This window comes from Camponotus vicinus, unplaced genomic scaffold, assembly GCF_025532165.1.
Source record: "Camponotus vicinus isolate PSW18456_S1 unplaced genomic scaffold, iyCamVici1.0 SCAF_12, whole genome shotgun sequence".
NCBI classification, from domain to species: Eukaryota; Metazoa; Arthropoda; class Insecta; order Hymenoptera; family Formicidae; genus Camponotus; species Camponotus vicinus.
The window spans coordinates 13,477,870-13,503,934 of record NW_028141948.1 but is presented as its reverse complement, the minus strand read 5'-3'; the positions used below and the strand labels follow the sequence as shown (position 1 = coordinate 13,503,934).

Sequence of the window (26,065 nt, the reverse complement as noted above, 5' to 3'; positions counted from 1 at the left end):
TTTCCACTTCTTTCCCTCCCTCCCTATCTCCGTAACATTTTGCGATTTCTATAGTTTCAAACGTTTTTAGGAGGCGACGAGATCGATCAAAGGTCAATAAAGAAGTCGCCACGAACCGGACAACTAGTATGTATATTTTTGCATTATAATAACCCCGTTATACATAAACGCTTTATTACAATATAGAAACATAAATTTTTTTTTATAATGTCTCATCCATTTTAACATCTCACAACGTTTCTTGCTATGATACACATCTTGTATGGTCGAGATTATTATATTACTACTATAATCCCTGGCGTAAAATCTCGTCAACGTGCCCAGAATGCGGCCACTCGCGTGAATCTTTTCCCTCAAATAAAACACGCATCCCTCGCATACGAGAGCGACAAGATAAAACTTGCATGCAGCTTTTTATTTCGCTTATTCGAAATTATGCACATCGTCCAATTTTACTGAAAAAAAAACCCGCGGATTAATCTGCATATATATTTCATGATTGTAATCACACAGAATGTGCAGAGTTAGTTTCTCATTTAATATGGAGTATCTTAAATATTTAACATCAAAATGCTCGTTTTATGTCATAGAAAACAATGAGGAAATAAACGGAAATTGAATTTTGTTATATTTAAATATTATCATAAACTTAAACATAAATTACGTTTCAAAAATTTTTTTTAAATAAATAATTTCTTAAATTGATTTATCTCTTCCGACACAATTTTAATGATTATATTATATTAAATTACTTAATTGCATTTCGAAGATAAACTTTGGAGTTAAATTTTTTTTGTATATTTTATCTTTTATGCCTTATTTATTTTATAGTAAAAACGTTTTAGTGTTAATCATATTATATCGTTAATGTGTATTGCTATAAAATAAAAAGATGGTATCAAAGACAATATGACAAGAACAAGAGCGATTTTGCTGGACAGTTCCGTGCGATCGAAGATCGGAGAACAATCTACTTATTCCTGAGTTGAGCTTGTCGTTCTCGTAACGAGCTATGTTTTCTTGATGAAGATGCTCGTTCTTCTCTCTCATAAAAACGCACACACAAGCGATCGTACTCACACCGGCACTATAATTGTCGAAGAAAATCTAAAATATTTATTGTAACATACACGCACATGTTTGGCACATGCTTTTCATATCTGGAGCTTAAATTTTTTCAATACAATGTAATCTAAGAAAAAAGAGCGTTTCGTTATATAATGCCAAATCCGCGTGATTGTATCATTTCTTGATGGTTTTATAATATCGTGAGAAATAAAAAACGCAATTAGCGCGCGCGCGTGTGTGTGTGTGTGTGTGTGTATGTGTGCACATATATGTACATATATATGTACATATGTAGATGTATATTTTATTCTCTCCCTGTATTTATGCTCTTACAAAGCTTTTAATGTCACTATGTGCTCAACACTCGTCGATTCGCCCTCGTGAGATCTCTTCAGGACTATCAGGCAGCCAGAAGAGCGCGCAGTCATTTTAAGCTATTTATTAGCTCGTTTTTTAAATTCGAATTCTCGCGTTAGGCCAAGCGATGTCCAAGCAATTTTTAAGCGAAAAAGAAGACGAGGATTCGTCTTGAGAGAAAGACATAGCGGGAAAAAAAACGTACGTTATATTTCAACATTTTTCTACAAATGTTCCTAAAAATTACTAACTACAGGTAGAAAAGGGAAATATTCTCATAGAAAAGGATTTTCTACTTGTAGTGAATTATTGCGTTTCTTTCGTCGCCAGATCGATTGGCGACTAAAAACTATAGCCGAAATATTTTAGCGAGAGATCTACGGCCGTGAGAATTGCTTTAAGATTATGTTAACAAACTTATCAGCGAAATCGGCTGCGTTTCCATAAGGTAACGATCTCCAATGCCGATAATCTTAACTAGAAAAAAGGCCCTCGCGATATTTGCCCGAAAGACTGATTATTGTTAAACTTCTAACTTATGTGTTCTTACGCGATACATATCGCGAGAGATCGGCGATTACGTTTGCCGATTGATTGTGCGACGCAGACATACTTATTAAAAACCAATCATTTTCCTTCTTCGACGATAAGCAATCGTCAATCAGTGCGATCGATCGATCCCATGTCATCGATCTTGTCGTTCATAGATAAGTAGGTGAAGCAAAGGGATATCAAATGCAATCAGCGAAATATAGTTTTTAGTAAAACATAATTCTTAGGACGGTTACCTTTAGAATAAACAGCGAAACGGAGCGACACAGACGCGTTAATTCGGCACCGAGGAGAGAAATTGACGAATCGAGAAGAGATTGGTCTTTGGAAAGAGACGAAGAAATTTCTTCTTGTCGATCCTGATCTGAAATGCCCGATCGCATAATGTTTCATAGATGTATACCTTAAATTCGTATACGTATAGGATAGTCTGATGATAACAAGTAGTCATAAAAATTCTAATTTGCCTCGTTTTTAAGCGTTCGTTATTCTACGTAATTTTATGTCACGAAAACGACATTAGAGACTAATCACTATATGTTTGTACGCGCGTAAATTCCGACAATATTTAAAAACGCTATCGTACGTTATCTTGGATAAAAAAGATATTTCTGGAGCAATGCTTGTGAACTCACAGAGATTTCAACTCAAAAACAATACACTCTAATTGTAAAATTAGTTGTATCACACTCATTCAAATTTGATGTAGAGAAAAGTATAGAGAAAAAAGCTACACATATAAAATAACAAACGCTGCATTCGCGCTTCGCGCGTTTCGGAAATGTAATAAATGTCATAGTTTCAAGGAAGAATAATATTCGTATATCGGCCTGAACGATACAATTTTATCGTATCGAGCGTCACGCGAGAAAAGCTTTTCTAAACGAATGCGATTTTCGCGAACTTTTATTTCTTCTGATCTCAAACAATATCAAAGTTTGACATTGTCGTACCACAGGGAGCTATTGTTGTGGAACGTGTCGGTTATATTTCTCAGCGTAAGTCAGATTGTATCGGTTAAACATAAACGGTGTCTATACACTACGTTATAGTTTATTTCATCCATATATCAATGCTACTCTTTCAGTGTCATGAAATGTCATCTGTTTTAGCGATCTCAATATCAGATTTGATCTGATATATCAAATTAAAATATCAAATTAAAATAATTTCAATCGCAAATGTAACGGAATGAATTTTATAATATAAAAAATTCATATCTCTTTAGCTGTGAATAGCGATAATCTCTCTTATAAAAATTAATAAATTTAATATATTTAATAACATACTTTTTTCTTACATACAGAATTAAATAAAAGTGGGACGCAGCGCGTATCGCACTATTGAAATGATATGTACATTGCTTAATCGCGAAGTGCAGGATTCAAAAGTTCAGCAGGTATTTTCTATGCTCGTGAAAAGAGATTTCAAAATACACGTATCGGAAAAAGTTCTCGCTATATCGCCAATACGCGAAAAGCTTTCGATAAAACTTTAAGCAATTAGTCACAAAGCAAAATTGGAAATTGCATCGAGAGTAGCAAAGTGAAACGAATAAAAATAGTTTGGCCGTTTCGTGTGAAGCATAAACTGTATTTTTATACGTACAACAATGCACATACATACGATCACGTAAACACGCACACATTCGTACACTTTAATAACTGATCGTGCGCTCCGTTTCTCCTTTCTTCTCCTCTTCTTGTATCGCGCGCGATCTCGACGAACATCCTCTATAATTTATCTTACAAATTGACAACAACAATTCGGCCCTTATCTGGACTATCCTCTCGACGTGTAACTACAAACGGTAACGTTAATAACAAACGTTCTTTTATATACAGCTTTCTACATGCGCGAGAACATCGTAAACGTCGTCGGCGTTAAGGAATCGGCAGCTGAGAAACCTCCCAGATTCTCGAGTTCGTATCTCTTCTCGTATCCTAGAAGACGTATAAAAAAGCACAAAAGGAACTATAATCTATGTTGCGTTTTTGTCCTGCGACACGATTTCTCGCGAATCCGTGACGTATGAAGCCCGTATTCGCGTGTTGATGACGCAGATCGATACTCACGTGTACCCGATTCGGGCCACGTACATCCATTCGAAGCGTATAGAAGGGAGGTTTCATGCAAACGTCGATTCTTTCGCCGACGGACGAACGATCAGATGCTACGTTTACGGCACCACATTTTCTTACGAGTCACTTTTCTAATCGTTCCTTCGTTGTTGGCATTCGGTGCGCGACTTGTCGTCGTGTTGAATTTTGCAAACTACGCGAACTAGCTCTCGTCAAATATTGAGGTCTTAAAGAATTATGATCGTTTCAACGCAGATCAGGCACTCCGCGGAACATGACATTTATCATGACATTTAATGCGCACGATATTATTACAATCTTGATAATAATTATATACACCAAACAATTATCGGATAATATGCTATTACTGCGGTTTTGTTGGAAATTTCCAATTTCAATTGTGTTTTGAAATGTATTCATCAGATAAAAATGTAACTGCCAAGTAAGTTAATTTGGCGCCGAACTTTACCAATAATTTAGATTGAACGCTGGTCTGGTACTTCTGATCGGAGTGAGCTCTTATTGGCGAAACCTTCTGGAATCGAGGGCACATAGTCTGCATTGATACGATATACGGTGTATATATATATATATATATGTAAATATATACACACATACCATTTCTAAATGCGGCAACAATACAATCAACAGTACAATATAGTATGTCGAATATCGCGATCGGACTTTTCGCGAATTCTTTGCAACAACCTTACCGCGACATCGTATACAAAGACGCGTATTTGAAGCGTCGTGTTAAAGCTGCGATACACCTAATCAGCGCGCCATCGATCCGATGAGATTTGCTGAAGAGATGAATACGCCAAAACTGTCAACCTTTCTCACCATTTGTCTTGACATTTCTCTCCTGAATCGCTCGAATGTCTTCCTAAAACGAAACGACGTCGACGTTGAGCCTCAACGATGTTGACTGCCGTCGTGAAGTTATGATCTCGCGAGATGAAGACATCGTGGCTGAAGGGAATCGAGAGCGACATACAAGCAATGCGGCAACTTCCGCTTTCATCACCCCTTTCATCGCTTTAGGGCGGCGCCGTAACGTTCTCAGGCACGGAAATGTCCCTGTTCAGGGAGTTTAGCAGTTCCTCGTTCTCTTTCCGTACTGAAACAATAATAGCGTTGGTAAGTAAAGCGCGAAACTTGGAAATATATGTATCTTTACACAAGTGTATAATGCAACATCACTATCGCACGCGCCCGTTTTCGAAATGGAGCGAACAAAATGTAGATTTATATTACTTTCTTCTCGTGTCGAGATAGATTTTCTTAACTTGCGATGCGGCTGACTTTACCGCTCATAAATAAAGAACAGCGCAGATTTAAATTATTCCTATCAAGCGTAATCGTTCGATAAGAAACATCATAAAAGTCATAAAAGTTAAATCGACGACGTTTAAAATAGTTAAAAAGAAACGTCATTAAACTTGATGACGATGAACAAAGAAAATTATAATTTATGATTATGAATAGTTTCAGAAATTTAACGGACGTATGTTCCATGTGATTTGGAGTTAGTGTTCAAAAGCTTTCAAAAATCATGATTTACGTTGCGCTCTGTGCTCGGCCAGTTCCTTTGAGCCTGTCACAGGACTCAGGAAGGTGCTGTGCGTCAAGGTGATCACCACCGCCAATATCGAGGCCGTCAGAAGGAAGATAAAGATTCCCAAAACGATTATGGCGATTCGCCGATGACGCCTCGTCTGTTCAAGTTGATGAGCGTCCTCTATTATTTTCCGCGTCTGCTTAACGTCCGTCTTTGTGGGACGAATGGAATCCTTTCGTGGAGTAGCAGTACTTGCCCTCCGTGGCCTGGTTTTCTTGCTAACACTGGCTCTCCTATCATCCCCTGAAGTTTCACGTCGTCATCGCGTATTAATGTTAAAGCGCTTTTTCTCACGCCCACAGCAATTGATCGATAGAAACGATAATCGCTTTTGAATGCTTCTCAAAGCTAAATGCGATATATCTCATGTATCTTTAATGCATTCGAGCAATGACGTCACAAAATCAACAGCGAACAGATCAGTTTAATTCTATTATATTTTAAAGTCGCAAAAAGATATTTTAGTACGGTAAAATGCAGAACAATGTCAACGTGTTACGATATTCATTCGAGACTAATTATTTTGTGGTTAGTAGAGAAAAATAGAAGATTCTCTTTCATTTATTTATACGTTCCAATTATCTCCTACCTAAAGGAGTCGGTCTGCTGCAGCTGTTCGTCCTCGAACGATTCGACTGCGTGCTGGAGCGTCTGCTAGACCGCTGATCGACATCTAAATTGCATCTGGAGCGTCTCGGGGTGCTCGACTGAGAGTACACCAGATTAGAAGAAGGCGATCTCTCGCCGGAATTCAAGGGATAAAGGGTGGAACGATCATCTAGATGGAAACCCGAACTGTCGGGCGGATACAGACTGGAACGATGACCCATCCGCGGAGCATCCGGTTCGATAGACAAGACGTAAACATCCTCAGCACGAAATTCCGGCGACAAATCTTGGCCGGTAGCTGTCGCGAAATCGTCTACGTAGAGAATTATTCTTTCGCGCGACACGGCGCTCGGTCGTCGATTTCGATCGCCTCGATGATTAATGTCCATGGCGACTGAATTAATGGTCTCGAGAACGCGTCGAAAAGTCCAGACTATTTTTCATCGTTATATAGTTTTAATATGAATTGTTTTTACATTTATCTGACGTTGCAGTTTACCGTGAAGGACGAGTTTTTTCCATGGAAATTATAATTTTAACACTTACAAAATATCTACGACCGATCTGCACTTTATCGTATTATCAATGATGCGTATCGCATCTTCAAGGGTCGTGTGATCCATCACCTTGTCGCTATAAAATCGAGGATTCGCTGTTGCAATGCGCAGTTATCGATTCCAAGATAATTATTTCTAGGCTCGAATAATGTAAATCGGCCTCGACTAAAATTTTTATCGTATCTTCGCTGCTGGCGGGAAAAGATTTTTATGGAGAGTAGGTGATAAATAACTGTAAGGCTATTTATATCGTGTCGTAAAGGGTGATTAAAGTAGATCTATCGCGGTTTTCACGGGTTTACCATCGACAGGATGGAGCACTCTCTTGTGTGCGCTTTCGCGTTTAATCACGACCACGACACCGCAACGAGCTCAAAGAGACCACGTCGTCTTCCATGAACGTCAGCAACGTACGAATATTCTTGCAAGAACGCCATAAGTGCTTCTCATGCATGAGAAATTTATAGAATGCCTCATGTTATATTCGCCGCTAAAAAAAGAAAATTAGTCAATCTTACCTAGGATTTTACTGAAAAGATTTTACGTAGAATATATAAAAATCTCAAAAAAGATCTATATGTACGTTTATATTATACGCACATAAATTTATCTATGATTTAAAATAATTTATTCTTTTAAATATCTTTTCAAAACAATTTGCCTAAAAAATAAACCTTCTCTTATAAAAACTGATAATATTCATTATAAATATTGAAATCGATGAAATTCTCGATGTAAATATTGAAATCGTTAACAACCGTTGCATTACAAATCTAATAATAATAATTCGAAAACGTCGAAATAAATATGAAAATTTTCAGTATATTAATTAAATTGCGCTATAATGCAGATGATGAGAATAATATACTTGGCCTTGGCCTTGAAGGACTTTGAACTTGAAGAGATAGGCTGTTATTATTAATTATCCTTGACATAATGTTACGTTATGCAGGTGTTTTATTATAATAAACTCTTCAGAAAGGCAAATATTAATGCAATGGGTACTGCGTTAATCTTTTATAACTGTTATCACTCGGATCAAAATATACCAACTTCTCAAATGATGAAACCAAGTCACGAGTCAGAAAACGAGCCATTAAAAATGGCCTTATTCCCTACGGTTAGATATAATAATGTCGCCGAAAATTTTTATTTCCCTCACTGCTTATTTTTACGTTTCGAGAATATGAGAATTGATGAGAAATTATCCCAAGTTTACGGTAGCGAGTAATGGCGTAAACATTGCGGAACGTCTTGGGGAACGGTGTGTGATCGGTAAGATGAAAACACAAAAATTCGAAGAGAGGAAGAAGGACGGCTAAAAACGTCGTCGATACGCGTGGTGGACGTCACCCTTGAGTTTATTGCGACGTGTATTTTTAGCGATCGGGGGATCTAGCGGGCCGCCGATCCGTTTCTCCTGTCTCCTTACCCCGCGGCCGAAATCCGTCGACGTGTACGCAAATCCCGCGTACGCGCACACATTCTCACGCGTTCATGCCGATAAATATACTCGGCCAAATATTTAGAGAACTTCGCCACCCACGGCGGCGGCTGAGATTACTTCGATATCGTCATCGGGCCGTAAAACGCCCGAAGATGGTGATCAATCGCTCGTTTCTCGACAAAGTCTCAACCCGATGTGAATTTGATGGACCATCGACGGCTGGCTACGCAAGGTAGTTGATTTTTCTCTTTCCTTCGTGAGAAAAACGAAATTTATCTCGGAGAAACCGCCGATCAAGCGAATTATCCGCGTTCGGCGAAGTGTTCTTAAGCGCGGATATCGCGGCTTCAATTTACCGCGTTCGATAACCCGCGATTATGGATTGGGAAATTGGCATCCAAAAACGGAAATTAGGTGTAATGGTATCGATAGATACCTTTTGTTGCGCGCGACAACAAGCTTCCCATGTTGATTGACTGCATAATCGGATAAAAGTCCCGCGTTCCGTAAGGTCGATTGATAAAGATTTATCGGCGCATCCGACTACCATAAAATTTCTGCGATATGCGATAAATTATACGCTCGTTCGCGAGCCCGTAAACGCGCCATTTCACTTTATTCATCGTATCTGACCGGACCTTTTTCATGTCACGTGTCGGCAGTGCGGTCGTAACGCAACCACGAACATTTCACAGATCGTTCAAAATTCGCCCTGGCATTCCGCGAGTACTGAATTCCCATTTGTGATCTATATTTTCCTCGCGCAACGCCTGACATCGATAATCGATGATGCTCTCGTTCCGGTTACCGATGTTAGCATATCTCGGCGGCATGAAGGACGTAATAACAGCCAGGATGTCGGGAAAGCACGAAGAAACGAGTGACGGGTGTAACAGGTGACACAAGCGTTCGCAAGCTGTCGCCGGAACTGCGGATGCTGCGCATTCGCGTAGTTATCTTTCATTAATATTCCAACTATATTTTTGTACATCTATCGATGTCAATTTACACGGATTATTTTGGACAGAATATTTTACAGATTCATCAAAAAGCTTAAAATATAACATTGTATATTTGAAATATATATTTGTATATAATAAAATAAAATATAATAAATATTGCATTCAAAATCTGTATAATATTCTCTCTTTTTTCAAGTGACCAAAATATAATGAAGCTTTCAAAATATATGAAGCTGCTGTCGAGAAATATAAATGTGCGGTTGGAAAATTAGAGCAGATTTAATGATAAATTTACAGTCGGTTTTTTCTTAAATTAAATTGATATAAATTTGATAAATCTCCTCACTTTCTATATTAATATAAAGCAAATATACCTTTTAAAATTATAAGATCAATTTAATTAATTTAATTTACGTTATTCGGTTTGTGATGACGATTATTAATTAAACTTGACCTTTTACTGAAACCGTGCCAATCTTTCTTAGATGATTTTAATGATAAAAAAATGTTGGATCAATACAGAAAGAAGATGAATTGTCGATTAGTTTCATGGTCACTCGGAATGCAGCCAAGAATCGTATATACGCAATAAGTTCTAATCTTTGATTAATTAACGTGCAATTTAACTTACGAAATTAACGAATGAGATTGGCAAGTAACCTAGAGAAATCTATAATATAATTTAATTATAATCTTAATGCAATGATAAAAAAAATTTCTTCAAATTTATTAATGTTAAAATCTATATTAAAGATACATTTCTTTCAATTTTTAAAATTGCATATGTCTATCAACTATAAATATGATTTATTAATGTCCGTAATAATACACAATACAATAAGATATTTGTAGATATATGTTTGTATTTTTTAAGATTATTTGTTAATCCCGAGAAAAGAGAAAGAGAGAAAAGAGATACAGATACGATATCCGTTTCAGGCATAATCCTCCCCCAATTCTTTGGATTCCTACAATTTTCAAATGAGAAACACATGAATAATCCGCGCGCGCGTGCGAGCTCAGCTGGCTTTCTACCATGGTGCAATAACTGGAAACTAATATTTGGAGCTCGCGAACTAGAGCGAGAGTACTCCGAAAGAAGTGATTTCTGTCCGAATAAATGGACTCGCGTATATTACAATTCACAAAAAAATTGCTGCGAGAAAAATGCTTTTAAAACGTTGGACATTAAGTGAAGTGCACAAGATGTTAAGTTTCCTGATCTATATATTAATAATCATAATTGTTACAGCATTAATTCATTATCTAGAATATTTCTTTAATGACTGAAATTGTATTCCAAAATTAGTACGAAAATAAGCATTGTACTTTTTAATCTTTTTGCGAACAAAAATAACAGGAGATGTAAAATGATTTTGCGCAGTCTTATTTTCATATTATGTGTTATTGTTCACGTGCAAAACAAGAATCTTATATTAAAAAGAAACATTTATTTTTAATTAGATTAGATATCGATATAAAATGTGTACGTTTTTCTGCTTCATAAATCTCCAAAGAGCGATCAGTAAAATAACTGGAGGCTTCAATGTTAACTAACGATTTTCTTACGTCCTATCAAAAGAGGTAGCACTGTAAAAGCACAAATATAATTCTGTGCGAGGAATATACTATTAAAATAAACGTAAATATAGGAAAATGTGCGGTTCGCGAATCTCGAATCAAGAGTGTCTGAATAAACTAACCATAGCAGTAAAGTGATGGATTTACGACAGCGAGATACCCGTCGTTGGAAATGAAACTGCCCTCTCACTCGCAGCATCAACTCACGCTTACGCGCGATCGAATGGAGATGAGAGTACAAGATATCAAGTTTAGCTGTGCAAAAGCATTGAGAACGGAACGAGGATGGAAAACGGCGTGACGACTGTATGTACATACGTGTACGGACGTCAGCATTTCCTTTCCTGGGAAGCAGAAGGGATAAGTCTAAAATTATCAGGTTTAAATACGTTTACATCGTTAAAATCAAGAAAACAAGATCCGTAGATTAAAGCGAGAGAAGTAAAGTAAAGCGAAGCTTCAAAATTTAAAAATTGTAATTTTATGGAAATGTATAATATATGTTTTCTTAAATAAATATTATTAAAAGATAAACATTAAAAATCTACGTCTCATTTTTTATTAAAATTTAATTTAAATTCATTACATTTACTTAATATTATTTATTTTAGCGAGTTTTGTCTGAGCAAGTGAAAATTTTTTATTATTTTTCTGTTCCTCTATTAAAAATTTACGATGCACTACCAATTACTGTTTACTTTATTGACCAGTTACGAAAAACACTCCAATTTAATTTCGGCACGAGTCTTGACTTCTCGAAATTAGCCGAGAATGCAATTCCGTAGGAGTAATCGTTTCACCGTCACTTTAGTAACGATCGAAAATCACGATTACTATTGACGCTAATGCGCAATTCCATTACCAATAAAATTCTCCGGCAGTGTTTTATGATTATTAGCCTTCTATCTTGAGAGAAGGCGATAAAGACAAATGAGAATTACTATTCACAATTTTTTCATCGGAATCGTGATGAAAGAAAAAGAAAATTACGTATTTTGTTACTTCTTGCAATAAATTTGGCAAATTGCTCTTCCTTTTAGTTACATGTTATAAAGCAAAAGTATATCAATTTTATGATGACACATCTTTACCTCACAGTTTACGAACGCTTCGAAAACAAGCAGTGCATAACATAACAAAAGCAGTGTATGTACATAACAAGGCAATGAGTTGTCGAGTTGTCACGTTCCAATTTGCCGCATAGATCGATCATAAACTGGCAAAGTATAAAGTAGCGTTGTCACCGAAACTTCGTTCGCTTAATGGATTATCTATATAACAGCCATTAATATTGGCGCAAACTGCCAAGAGATATCACTAATTCTCTTTTTCCCTTTTTAATAATAAACGAATGGAAAAGTAAAAAAAACCAATTGGCTCTCGAGAAATTTTTTATTCTGTTTCGCGAAGTCGGTCTGATATCAAAATATACGGAATGTATAAAATAAAATCTCTTAAAATAGGTGTATATATAATATGTGTGTGTATATACGTGGAAAATTCTATTTTACAAACGGAAAATTATATTACTTGTCGACATCGGTGTCGCAAAGTAACACACATATGTAAATCGCATTATTCTAATGGTGCCGCTGCGGCATGTAAGACTCAGCTAGTTTCTTGTAAATGAAATTTTCATATACCGGATATATCCCTTGGCGCAACATTTTAAAAAATTCCAACGTTTGCTGGCGAGCGTTAAAACACGAAAGCTTTTAAATTACGATGATAGCATTTACGACGCAACATTTTCAATTCACGGTAACGGGAACGAAATTAAATTCTAAAATGTCTTCATAGATCTACTTTGTGAGGTTGCTCAGAAAAATGCACGTTTGAAAAAATAACACAGATTTACTTCAAAGATTTTACTCCGTGAATTGTAATGCATTCGCACCTGCGAGGTCCATAAGTAAAATTGAGAGGTGCAATATATAAAAGTCCAACTTGATTTCGCGAAGTAATATAATAATGTAAGCCCGCATACACACACATACATATATAATACTCCCGCATTGAATTTCACTCTTCAAAATGCAAAATAGATTATCCTATATTACGATATAACGAGAGAATCGTTAAATTAGAACTCAGATTTTGACGCAAAATAAAATTCTATTATCCGCGAAATAAGAATGATATATTTTTAAATCAGAACTAAATTGCAATAATTTACTTTTTCTTAATTTTCGAAAACTTCGTAGAATAAATGTGACAAAATAAATAACTTGCATAGAAATTTATAAAACCAGCACAAAAATATAAAATATATACGTATAAGTATAAAAATTGCAATTTAAAATAATTCCGCGATTATCCCGAATAAATATTCATGAAATACTTAATTGCCGAAACACAAATAGTCAGCGTTTCAGAAACAATAATGATGTTAATTTCATAATGCGCTAAACACATTTCGCGTTTACAACAATCTGCGACACGCAAATGTCACCTGATTATGCGAGACGACGTAGCGGCGTGAATTGACGCAGAATTATGCAAATACCGGACACGTATAATTCGTACAGCAGATGTCATCTCCTAACTGTACAAGATCGATACACACTTTACGATATTGCTGAGATACACGAGCATAATGGCTAGCAATATATTACTCACATTATGAGTCTGTGAAATAGGCTCTACTTAAAATTTTTACACGCCGCGGCTGGTCTTGCCATTTCATCTTTTCCCCTCCGTGACTGTGGAATAAAAAATTCACGTACTTTGCAGTGCAATTTTACACGAGGGCTTGATGTAAAATGCAGCGTTAGCATTTTAGAGTCACAACATCACTGGTCGGCCTTAACATATGCACACAAGAGAGAGAGAGAGGAAAAGAGAGAGAGAGAGAAAGAAATTATACAAAAAAAAATAAATAAATAAAAAAAAATATTTTATGCTACAAAATAACTTTTTAGTGAACTTTTGGTTAAAAAGCCGGCGAATTTCTGTCGTTTCAAATTTAGGAATCGCATAAAGTTGAATTATGAGCTTCAACTCGAGCATTCACTCAAAGGTTACAATTACTCATTGGAAATAATTAAAGATCGCCAATTGATTGATCATTCGATCCAATACGTGCGAAATAATCGTTGTTGACATGGAAATAATCGCAATGAATCGGCTGCGGCAATTGTGGGTGTAAGCAAATGTCAGTAATGACGATCCGATCTATATTCGTACTCTTTAATGACGTGAAACGTCAAAATCGAACGGTGGTGAAAATCAACCGCGTATTTGGGCCTGACCTAATTTCGCTATGAGCGGAATACGATATAAACGCGATGTTATAAAGTGCCAAAATGAGACACCTCCTGTGCAATTCGGGCGCAGGAAGCGTCTTGCAAATTTAAGATCGATACGATGTATACTCGGTAATTTTGCCGTAAAGAGGTCACAACTATAGGCATCGGAAAAAGCCATTTTTCGCTGAGACTTTCCTGAGATCCGAGAACATCGGAGAACGAGTTTGCTTCAATTGAATTAATCATCTTCTTGTCTTAATTCATCTTCTTTTTCTTTCAAATACAAAATAATTATGTATATGTATAAAATTGTCTAAGAAAGAAATCGCACAGTTATATGAAATGTACATTAAATTCAAAATAAATGTGTAGGACACTTTAAAAGAATTAAGTAGAGTCTCAGAGATTTTTAAATTTATTTGGCTAGATATAATTAGCTAATATACTAAATTTGGCTCTTATAAAAAATGCTAATTTTATAATTCTACTTAACTTGAAACACGATACAACGATAAAAAGCTATATTGGTAATTGAAAGTAATTGAAAGTAATTACATATACCGATGTTGACACGAAAGATCGATATTGTGGAAGGTCGCATCTGATGCAAATCGATATGGCAGCAATTTTGCAAACAAATTCTATACTCAGGCACAAAATAGCATCTCGTACATACATCTGAACTATTAAAACTAGATGGTTAACAAATAATCAGAGTTACACATGCTCAATCACAATTATATATAAACGACATATACGCAGTTTTAAAATTAAGATTCATCGGAAAATTATGATTCCAATGTAAGTATGATACACAATTAACTTCATAATTTGTCCAATATAATTATATGTTTATAGAGGCAAATTCTGAAATTGTTTAAAATTTTTTAAAATCAAATTTTAAGGTAAAATATATAATGTACAAATTCACACTATTCAATTTTCACAAAGCTTTGCTCGGAGCGTCGAAAAATTAATCTCACGCATGATTATCGCGTTTTATTTTTGGAAATTTATTAGCTTCAGGCCAAGTTAAATATTATCAAACGTTTGCATCGCGAATAATCATCGACGAGAGATTAACAATTTCATCTTCTTGGATCAATAATACCATTCAACGTTCCCACAATCTGCCGCAAGCGATGACATATGCTTCTGTGAATCTCTCGACAGAATATCGTCTAACCGTATAAGTTCGAGTATCGACTCTGACTTGTTGATTTCGCGTTGGTGTATTTATACAACGTCATTCACACTTTAACGTATTCTATCGGAAATGGATATCGCTAACGGCTAACAAACTAAATTTTAATAAATTAAGATCAAAGTAAACAATATTGAACCTCAATATTATACAACGAGTAATCATACCTGAAAATCATGCTACTGTAGTAATAAATTTTTCTAATATTAAAGACAAATATTTTTCAGAGAAAAATTCAATTTCAAATATTCTATTTTGATAATCTATTTTGATAGTGATAATTTTTACTAATTTCAATAGGATACATTCCTTTACTCGTATAATAGATGGATTAACGATCATTAACGATTTTAAAATCTCGAACGAGTTAAAATCACGACCTGAAACCGCTTTCCTCGCCAGCGATTTTGCGAAAGCGCGGTTTTATTTTTGCCTTACTCCTTTCGAGCACAGATGTCCAGGAAATTGTTTCCCCTCGAGGAGAAATGAGAGTTAACTCCAATAGTCTTGCTCCAACAATCTCACATCGCGTCGGCGAAGTGCGGGCATCGGAAATATGGAAGCTCGCTAAAACTTTAATTCCATTTCTCGCATAGAGCTTCCGATCGGAAGGTCACCGACGAACGCGGAACTGAAATCGCCGCAGGATAACATTCTGATCCTCGATACGCGATCGACGACGACACGGGGGAGGAAAACAGCGTCACTACACTACTTGCATGCACACTTCTCGAAAGCGAGCTTTTCTCTAAGTCGACGAGTGCGGGCTTTAAGGTGGCTCAGCTGCGGAAATCCGACGGCTGACTGGAGGATTCGCAGACGCGCGTCTTTAATTTAGAGATGCCGAGCGCCCTCGACCTCGCACGCTGCATGCGACTGAGTTGTGCCAGTGAAACGAACGCGAAATGTATAAGTGTTCGTGCATATACGTGCACATTTTGCGGCACTTTACGACGTGTATCCGAGACAGTGATGGTTCACTAACAGATATAGCACTCGGAAGTGTCGTCGGTCACCGCGGGTAATTCTGCCGACTAATTGGCGAAAACCTCTGTGTACTCTCTCTCCGCATCTCGGTTTGGAGAACCAGCTCGCTCCTCAGTGTAGAGGAAACGTGATCACTACGATTTCGTGACCACTAGGAAGGAATCGTTAACCACGAAATTGTTAACGACGATGATCACACCATTATCGTATTAGAACCAGTCTAGCAATTACCATAGTCCGAAATCTTTGTATCATTTCACATAATTGAGATACCAATTTAATTAGAATATCAGATCAGCAATATTCTATGCACTAAAATTACATTTCGATGCTTTGATAGAAAATCTGACTTCTCAAACACATAAATAAAAAAATATAACTTTAAAATAATTGGTAGATCACCTTTTTAATTGCTTCAATTTCTACAGAAATCGTCCAAGGGAATCTCTAATTAATTTGAGAATATATATATATATAGAATTTCGAAGTCTTATTGAATGAATACAGATATCTAATTGATAATGAGAAATCTTCTATAGATTTAATAGGAGAAAGAAGATAGTTTTAATGGAGATTTTTAATGGAAGATTATAAGAGAATTAATCAAATCTCTGAGTTTATGAAAACTTGGCAATGAAGTTAATCGGATCTGTTCAAGCGACAATATCGTTTCCTGGGATTGCATAAGGACGTATTAAATCATTAATGCCTTGCGACTTCATCCGGAGGTTACCACCCTCGAGACCGTCTTGCATATTTTAACGAAGGTAATCCATGATTTTCTCCCGCGTTCTCAAATGTATAAATCCGTATTATTATTTAGCTACTATTTTCGTACGCATCGAGTCAATCTTTAGGTAGCTCTCCACCCGTTAAAAACCCGTATCGCGGGTAATAAATCCCGCACTTTATCGCGTTCTAATAAAATCACCGGCCATAAAGTAAACGCGTTTATCGAACACGCGGAACGCTCTGTCTTTCAAGAATCTTTTTCGCAAATTTAGCTGAAAAATGGCAACGTCACTAGTGAAAGATATATTTAACGATATAAAATTAAAAAACGTGTAACATATTTTTTTAATCTCGCCGAACGAAGCAACGAATATACCAATTGATTAAAAACAAAAGTGTTGATTATTGCGCTCGACTTACCCATGTCGTCGATTATAGGAGCCATCCGCAGCGTGACACCGACCAAGAGCAGGGACATGGCGAGTAGAAGACAAGCGGTCGCGACGATCGTCCATCGTGCACGAGGAGGCAGTTCCTCGGGATCGACAAGCTCCTCATCCGGACGGAAATCCGGAACGACGGAATCGATCTTGCGCCGTTTACGTTTGCGCTTTCTTCGTGGTCGGTGATACCTTCCCTGAGGCTCGTTTACCTTCTCCGGGCCGCTCAAGGTTTCTTCCTCCTCCAGCTCATCGGCTACGTTCAATGCTACATAGTCGTCATCATCGTAATGAATTTTTCTGGAAAAAGCAAAAATAAAGAGATAAATATTTTTTTGTTATTCGCTCAAATGAAAATTCATTTCGAAGTTCCGAGTGAGTAAAAATTGGCTTGAAAACAAAATCCATCACAGGTAATACCAAACTATTGTTTTCACATCGGGCTACTGTTATAGCTTATCAAATCGTTACTTGATCAGTACCGTTTCGGATATGAAATACGTCAATAATCCAATTGTGCATCTGGCGTTTAATTTAACTTGAATAATAACATTTTATTTATACGTTTCTCATACATCTTCTTTGAAATCAAAAATAGATTTTTTATGTTTTTAAGGTCAACTTGTATTTAATAATAAAAAACAAGTGAAAATCTAGTGAAATATCTGAGTTAGAAGTTATATTAAAACACTCCAATGTTTTTAAGAAAGAGATTGTTTAAATAAAAATCGAATTCTGTCTCATCTTAAATTGTCTATTTATTAAGTTGTCCATTACCGAGATTATATTTTGCATGAGATGTTGTCCATGATCGTTAATTAAAATCTACATACGCTTTGTGAGCATTGTGAGCCGAACGATGAAATAATATCTCTAGCACATTTCTAGACATCGATTTTCTAGACATTAATTGTGAAGACTCGAAGAAAGACGAGCAACGAACGAGTATCGAACATAATAGTACCTGCATTGTTCGCGAGAAACGCGAGAAGTTGCTGTTTGCCGTACGCGAATGATGGTGACTGAAAGGCGGATCCAATGTTATGTACTTCCGCATACTATTTTTATATCGACTTTTAAAATTAGAAATCCAAAGTTATTTTATTTTCGATCGAAGCAAAAGCTGAACAACATGATAGAAGCATAAACTCACAAAAAATGATCCTAATTCCACAAATCGAAGAGACTAAATAATTAAAAATAATTAAAGATAGTAATTTATACTTTCGCGTATGATTACTTTGATCATTATTCGAAGCTCTAAAGTTAGAATTTGAAATTAAAAAATTTTAATTGGACATAATATTTTAAAATTTTAATTTGTGAATAAATTTTTGAAATTGAACATGGAAATTATTCGACAAAAGATTAAAAACAGATAAAAATAAAAATAGTGTATGATAAGATTACGTAGAATTTCACTGACATATAAATTTTAAAAAAATTTGGAGCATTAAACAAGGCGCGTTATAAATTAGTGCGACATGTTTACAGTAAAATTTTGCAACTTTTGGTCAACTCTTACATATTTAAACTCGATAACGTGAAAAGCGGGCCAGTAATTTGATATACGTTCACAACAGTCAACGAGAAGTAGACCCCGATATCGAGCTGAACGAAGGAACAATCGTTGCACTATCTACGTCACACATACGAAGGCCGTGTGTCACGTGCTCTCTGAGTATAATTTTAGAAAACGCTGCTAGAATAGGACGGAAAAGTGGAAAAACGATAACCGAGGTGTCGCGCCGGGCATTGTACAGGACTCGAATTCGAGCTAGTGATAACAACCGGTGTGAAGTCGGACAATGGCCAATACATCTGTTTGCGTTGACTATCGTTTGCACATCCTGTCGCCTTTGTTAAGAAAAATTATATTTTTTGGACTATGAATATACGATTTCGCAATTATTTGTTAAAGTTAATTTCTGTATATGTTATAAAAATATATTGATTTAAAACACATTTGCAACAGCTATCGGAAAACGCAAAAAACTTGTAGACAGAAGCTTCGACTTACCGCGACAGCATATTCGATTAAAAGAAAACGTACGATAAAGAGAAATTAAATCAATATACTAGTGGATTTAGCTGTATCGAAACAAACCATATCAAGTAGTAAATGTCGACGTTGAATCAGTCGCTCAGAGCAACTATTCCGTCGTCAACACAAAGTCTTTTAATTAAATTGTCTGTACAACATATCAAACAATTATTTGATAACTGTCAAGATACTTTTTTCGACGGTTCTTTATGTATATCTAGGATGTTCTGATCATTTTTAATCAAAAGATAATATTATTCTGGATTTATGAACCAACGCTACAAAGTTCAAAAATGAAAAAGTATCTTATTTTTGGTGTTTTTTTAATTATTGCACTTTCAATAAATTACTCTGTTATATTTTAATCTCTATATTATTATGATATACGATTAATTAAATATCTTTTATCTGCATGCAAAACAAAATAAATTTTTAAAATTTTTTAATTTCAATGTTGCATTAATCAATGAGGGAATTATAAAAAGCTTCTTTTTATCACGTCACACCGTGACGTTAAAACCGAATATCTTCGTTATATAATTCTAAAAGCTGTTTCAAATCCAAAAAAAGGAAAAAGAAGAGCACCCAGGAGGATGACGCGGTAACATGATGACGCCTCCTTGTGATCGCTACTCGCCATCGACTAATTCCCGATCGGCCGCAGTTTCATTATACGCTTCAACGGTGCTCGTCCTTTGTCGCCCAGGTGATTCAGTCGCCAAACCGTGTTTGCTGAGAACAGCATATGACGAAGATGCACAACCACGCATTGCGCTGACCCAGTTCCATTATGTTGTGCTGTGCTTACACCAAACCATCTCTCTCTCTCTTTCTCTTTCCCACTCTCCCTCCCTCTCTTTCTCTCTTTAGTAGTTGACCGATCGAATATAGTGAATATGGAAAGACTAGATACGTGATAACACTCGATGACCCTATAAAGGACAAGATAGCGTACGAAAGTTTGTCAACATAGGGAGTTTATTCCTGAGGCGCGCACGAGAACCAAGATCATAAATGAGAAAATTATATCAGGCAATATATAGAAAGATTTCCTGGAACACTCTAAATTTCTATAAGAGAAAAAGAAAGAGAGAAAATAATGCAATTTCAATGGGACTTGAAGTCGGTTTGCTTTCAGCGACGACGTTCGTCACAATGTTCTAATTTCCAACGTTGAGAAAATAACTTGGTTTTATAATAGTTTCATCGAATATTATTCTTTCTCTACAAAATCCATATAAAAGTTTACCTTCTCGACATTGTTAGCGCGACTTTTAAAAGTATATTGAACGTAAAAAAAAAGTACTCACAATTGAGCTGCGCTTTGGGTAAAGTAGCAGGCACTTCGGTGCAGCCGTGGGTATTCGCAGGAGTCGCCGAGGACTTCCTTGGCCCTTTCGAAGTTTATTAGGGCCACATCTTGGTCGCCGTCAATACCGAGCAGCTCGAAGCGCGAATCGAGGCCGGTGTGAACGTCTTGGACAACGCCTTGAAGAACATTTGGGCTCCTCGAATGCCTGCGCTTCTTTCGAGGACTTCTAGGACTTTCGGAACCTCTTCTCCGTCCCTTTCCTAGCAAATAAACAAAGTAATTATCAATTAGCAAGTATCATTTAGCTTTATTCAATATTTAACAATGCAGAAATATTTCTGTTATTTTTATGTATTGAGAAAAAAAAAATAAATTTTGCTGCAATTTTATTGTGGAATTTAAGTGTAAACAATTTTTAAATTAACTCAAATTTTATTTAAAAGATTATATAAAATAAATCGCAATTAATTTTTAATAAATAATTTTAAATTATTTAGAAATATTAAAAATTTTTTCCTTTCATTGGAAATACGCCCTCATAAGTTTGCGGTAAGTCGAAAAGGATTATTTTAATATTTATCGGATTAATATGCTGGAATAATAATTTTTGACTTACCGTTAGATAACTTGTGCTGAGAATGATCCATCATGTTGTTGAAATAATCGCTCTCGCAGGGGGCGGAGTCGTGACGTTTACGACGATGGCGGTGATGCTGCTGATGATGCTGGCCTTTCTTCTTATTGTGCTGCTGCTGCTGTTGCTGCGAATGATGCTGATGATGATGATGAGAATGATGATGGTGGGGGTGGTTCAATGAAGAGGAGGCCGTCGAGGTCGAGGTCAATCTAGGTCGACGCGGACTGGCGGGTGCGCTACCGGAACGTCGGCTGAGTGTCGACGATGCCTTCATCGCTTCCACCTTCGTTTCTACCAGGGCAGCGAGAACGGCCTCGAGACGAGCCACTTCCATGCCACCGCTGCCGCCATCGTCCGTCGACACCGCCTTGTCGGCGACGTCGGAAGTCGACGGCGTCACCGTCACCGTCATCTCTTCACCTGCCCTCGCCGCCTTCGTCACATTACTCTCATCGGCAGCTATCGTGCCGCTGCCGCGATCGGTTGTGACGCGGGAACGATCGGCCCGCTGCCGAAACGATCACAAACCGTCGGCCTTCCGTTTCTCCGCGATGGCGTTCCTGTTGTCCGCTGTTGACAACTCCTGCAGGAAGCGCGACAACATCAAGCCGGCTGCTTGAATCACCACCGCCGGACCGGAAAGAGAGAGAGAAAATTTTCCGCAGATTCTATTGCGGCTATTACCGTCGCGACGTCGCTATGTCGTTAACCGTACCGTTCATTAATCTTCCGCAGGATTTCCTGCTAACGATCTTCTTCCCTCGTAACAGCAACAGTTACAAGCCACATAAAAGCTGGTCGTCGATGTCCTCTGCCAATTCGTCCGCATTAGCAGTCGATGCTTTTTCACCAATGGCTACTGCGGAAATACCTCTATTCTGTATATTTTTTCACCGATCCAAGTGCAATTTTATGTTTTTGCGAGCAGAAGAAATTTCTCTCTGGATTTTTCTCGTGTCAAATAGAATACGCAATTCATATATAAGCGTCTTGATATTTAAATAAGTATTATATACAAGTACTTGCCGGCAGTATCTGACTCGATCTTGTTTACTTACTGCTAAATGCTTATTAACGATTGGCAAGAGAGGTAAAATACGATAACTCTTTATTTATTTCAATTTGGGCAACTGCTTCTCCGTGGATCCGAAATTACAGCGTTAAAGATTCCCACAAATGTAATTGTACGCCCAATTATAGCCCGCTCGGGCATTACTTTGTCAGGAAGGAATCTGGATTCGTTCTGTCTTCCGTGAACCAATCGGTGTTCGGTGGACCGTTCTTGACTGCAACGGTCAGCTTCGCGATGCGAATCTTATTATTAGCCGGATTATCGCTCCATTATCGATGATGGCCCAGCATTATCTGATAGCAAATATCAGATGATTCGCCGTGCTCGACGAAACGGATGATTTTCTGCGGTTGCCGTAAATATCTTCCAGCGGTTTGGCCAGCGCTCGCGTTTCCATCATACGCGAATTTCACAACTATCCGCTTTACGAGATGATTAATCGAATTCACTGTACTTTATACAGATGTACGCCGTATCACACAAAAGCACTTGTAGCTCGATATTGCTTGCCGGTGTTACTTTACGGTATCGCTTAGTGTCTCATCAGAATCTCTATCACAATGCTATCGTAACTTCCTCCAACGAATACAGTTCATGTAGCGGAAAATAGCTCTAGATCGTTTCTAAATAATTCCAGAATCAATCGCCCGAGTATCTCGAGGGACTTGCGAAAAAACTCAAAGTCCTTTAAACGTTCAAGAGCACTCTATTCAATGGCGCGTGACCCCTCGTAAAAATTCCGTGTATCGCATCTTTTGTAAACACAAAATCGCGTTCGTAATGCGGTTACCGAGATGCGGTCAGGTCAATCGGATCGATCTATGTCGTCAAGATGTCGGGTAGAACGGCGACGATGATGAATCGACCTGTCTTGGAGCGTGTATTTTCGAAACGAAATCAGAATTACGTTGCTCGCTTCTATCCGAGCGATTTCGCTCGACCCTTTCCGACTATCCGCGTAGCTAATGACCCCGTTCTGCCGTGCGACGCAATGCGAAGGACGGTCGAAATATCCAGCCATGGCAGGCTACAATGATACGAGCCATGAGAAAATTAAATAATTGTTTCAATTAATCGAGATTAAAAATATTTGTCAAAAGATTCTTGACTTTCGAAATCTGTCAATGACGCGATATCCAATCATAATCATCTATTGTTAAATCGAGGATTTTTTATTCCAATGTTGTCAAACATTGAAATTGTCAGATTCCGAAATGTCGAAAATTATCAAGGTTTATACTGATATCGTCATAAATTTTTGCATCTCGTAATATACACATTGACAATTTCTTGAATATCTTAAATAGCCTTAAATATATTGCAATTGTTTTAATTTTTTCTAAATAATGTTGAAGAAAATTCAAGAAATATCTTCAACAAATGATAAATAATTGAATCTCATTTTACCAATTTATCTCGACAAGTAGCAGCGATAATTATATTATTAAATGATCCACTACATATCGTAAGTTTAGAAGATGCTACACGTGCACATGTTAAAATGAACATAAAAAATCTTTGTTGTCACAGCAATTAATTAAAATATAATATAAATTACAATATATGATATTTGAAATGTTTTAAGTGAACAAAGAATGTAAATATAACGTTATAAACATTAAAAATAACGTGTGAGATTCTATCATATATTTCCAATTTTATTAAAATTGGAAAAAGATTTTATAGACAATCCTTTGATGTCTTAAAAGAAATCACCGTATCTACTGAATTTAAATAGGATAACAAATCATTTTCTCGTTCGTGAAACGCGATAGAGATAGAGTAAATAAAGAGTAGCTCGATTACGAGCGTCACTGCTCTAGCCTCGATTGCTCTAACGTCAGAGCATCTACATATATAACTCGGTCGGCTAGCGCATTCGATACATCAATACGCTTTGGCAGCCGATTGACCATAAAATTCACTCGATACTGTGTATGGCAGGAATACTGGCCACGAATAGGAGACCGCGCTTTGAGTCACCCAATGATTCTGTGACTTTATCCGTATCGCGGGTTAGGCTGTCGAGATGTCGAGCACGACCCAGTACGGGCTTCAAGCTACCTCGCAGCTATCTTCGAACATTGGCCTAATTTATTCACCGTGACACAGAGCGTCCAATTTGCTTACGTTGCTCTCAATTCTTCGAACGATTTTTTTGCGGACCCCAAATACAATGGACAAATTTTCCTCGTGTTTCTCCAGGAGATAAGGAAATGAAGTTATCTCGAAGGTGCACATGGTAAGCATTTCATGAGTAAGCAGAAGCGTCGAAACAAAGCGTACACTAGGGGGTGGCTAAACATAGATAAAGAGAGAGAGAGAGAGGAGAGAGTAAGAAAGATGATGTAGAATAAGAAAGGAGATGCGTTTAAAAAATGAGATATCGCAAGCATAAATTATACTTTTTTTTCTTTGAAATTATTATTTTACAAAATAATTTCTGAGAGTATATTTACCTTTAAGAGATAGGCAAATTAGAAATCAAAATAGAGTAGACGAAGAGATGGTGAGCAAAGGGTGACACAACAAGAGCATCACGAACGCGAGTCTACTTGATCTTTAAAAAAAAATCTTTTTTTTTTCAAAAGAATAGGTAAATTTTGTATCACAGAAAGGAGAGGAAAGCAAAGATAAATGTACAAAAAGAGAAAGAGACAGAGATTAAGATAGATTATAACAAATCTCTCTCGGGTATCACGCGACTGAAACTACTTGTTGTCACATACGCACGCACATATGCGGACACTACTTGACGCTCCGCGTTAATTCCGTTCATGTACTACTCACTATTCGCGCACCCTCCTGCACTCATTTAGCTTGGCAACCCTACATAATTCCACATCTCGCAGAGATGCTGGTCGGAAGGTCCGGCTAGGTCTCCTACGCCCAGTATGAGAGATCGTGACGCTTTCAAGCACCTCTCGAGACGAGGGTTGATTGAGCGATTAGCGTGCCACGCGGGATTACGTCATGCTAATTCCACGTTGCTGGCTGCCACTGTGTTCGGCAACGCTCTTGGCATGCCGCTGTCCCGCGTAATGCACTCTCTACAGATACACACACGCACACGCATATACGACGCGGTAGCGCGCAACCCCAACGATGGGATATCGCGTGCGCGGCCGTGCTAGCGATCGCCCGAGTACTGGGGAAGCGTCGCGGACAGGGTTGGCGGCGGGCAGGTAGCCGTTCTGGCAGGGTTGCTTTCAGCCCTACCCCTTCCTGCCGACGCCGCCACCACCATTTCCAGCACCACCGACGTCGGCGCCGTCGTCATACCGAGGGACGGACGACTCTTCTCCCTCCTCCTCAGCCGAAGCTGGGACCCCTCTAAGGATGCCAACGAACCGTGATGTTTATCTTTCAAATTTCTTATTTCTTCGTTTTATTCGGCACGCGAGTGTGCCAATTTCAGCGTCTTTGAAATGTAAATTTTCGCGTAAATTAACCTGATGAGAGACATATCGCACGCAATATTCCAAAAGTGGCAAAGTTTCTCCAGATTAAAACTAGATCAAAGCTAGATTAACAAAAGTAAGATCTACAAAGAA

The 26,065-nt window shown here is 37.4% G+C and overlaps 2 protein-coding genes across 4 annotated transcripts in view; one reads left to right on the top strand and one right to left on the bottom strand.

Moving 5' to 3' along the window:
- LOC145963427 (trehalose transporter 1-like protein) overlaps window positions 1-18,093 on the top strand; it is a 23,957-nt gene extending 5,864 nt beyond the window's left edge. Inside the window, exons 5-6 of one of the 2 annotated variants that reach the window (XR_014436164.1) lie at window positions 71-126; window positions 17,445-18,093. The gene's annotated coding sequence lies outside the window, so the exon portion shown is untranslated. Of the gene's footprint in view, window positions 1-70; window positions 737-17,444 lie in introns of those variants that run through there. The other variant, XM_083085352.1, reaches the window with a different exon arrangement.
- LOC145963428 (uncharacterized) lies at window positions 114-26,065 on the bottom strand. 2 transcript variants are annotated; one of them, XM_083085353.1, is made up of 6 exons: window positions 25,302-25,430; window positions 21,419-23,538; window positions 20,801-21,062; window positions 17,427-17,746; window positions 5,623-5,922; window positions 114-5,178 (listed from the first exon to the last, which is right to left on the bottom strand). In XM_083085353.1, exons 2-6 carry the CDS (start codon window positions 21,849-21,851, stop codon window positions 5,099-5,101), a joined length of 1,395 nt encoding a protein of 464 aa, XP_082941479.1. In that variant the 5' UTR covers window positions 21,852-23,538; window positions 25,302-25,430; the 3' UTR covers window positions 114-5,098. The 2 variants fall into 2 exon arrangements, with proteins under 2 accessions (XP_082941479.1, XP_082941480.1); XM_083085354.1 differs by lacking the exon at window positions 5,623-5,922 and having other exon boundaries at window positions 25,302-26,065.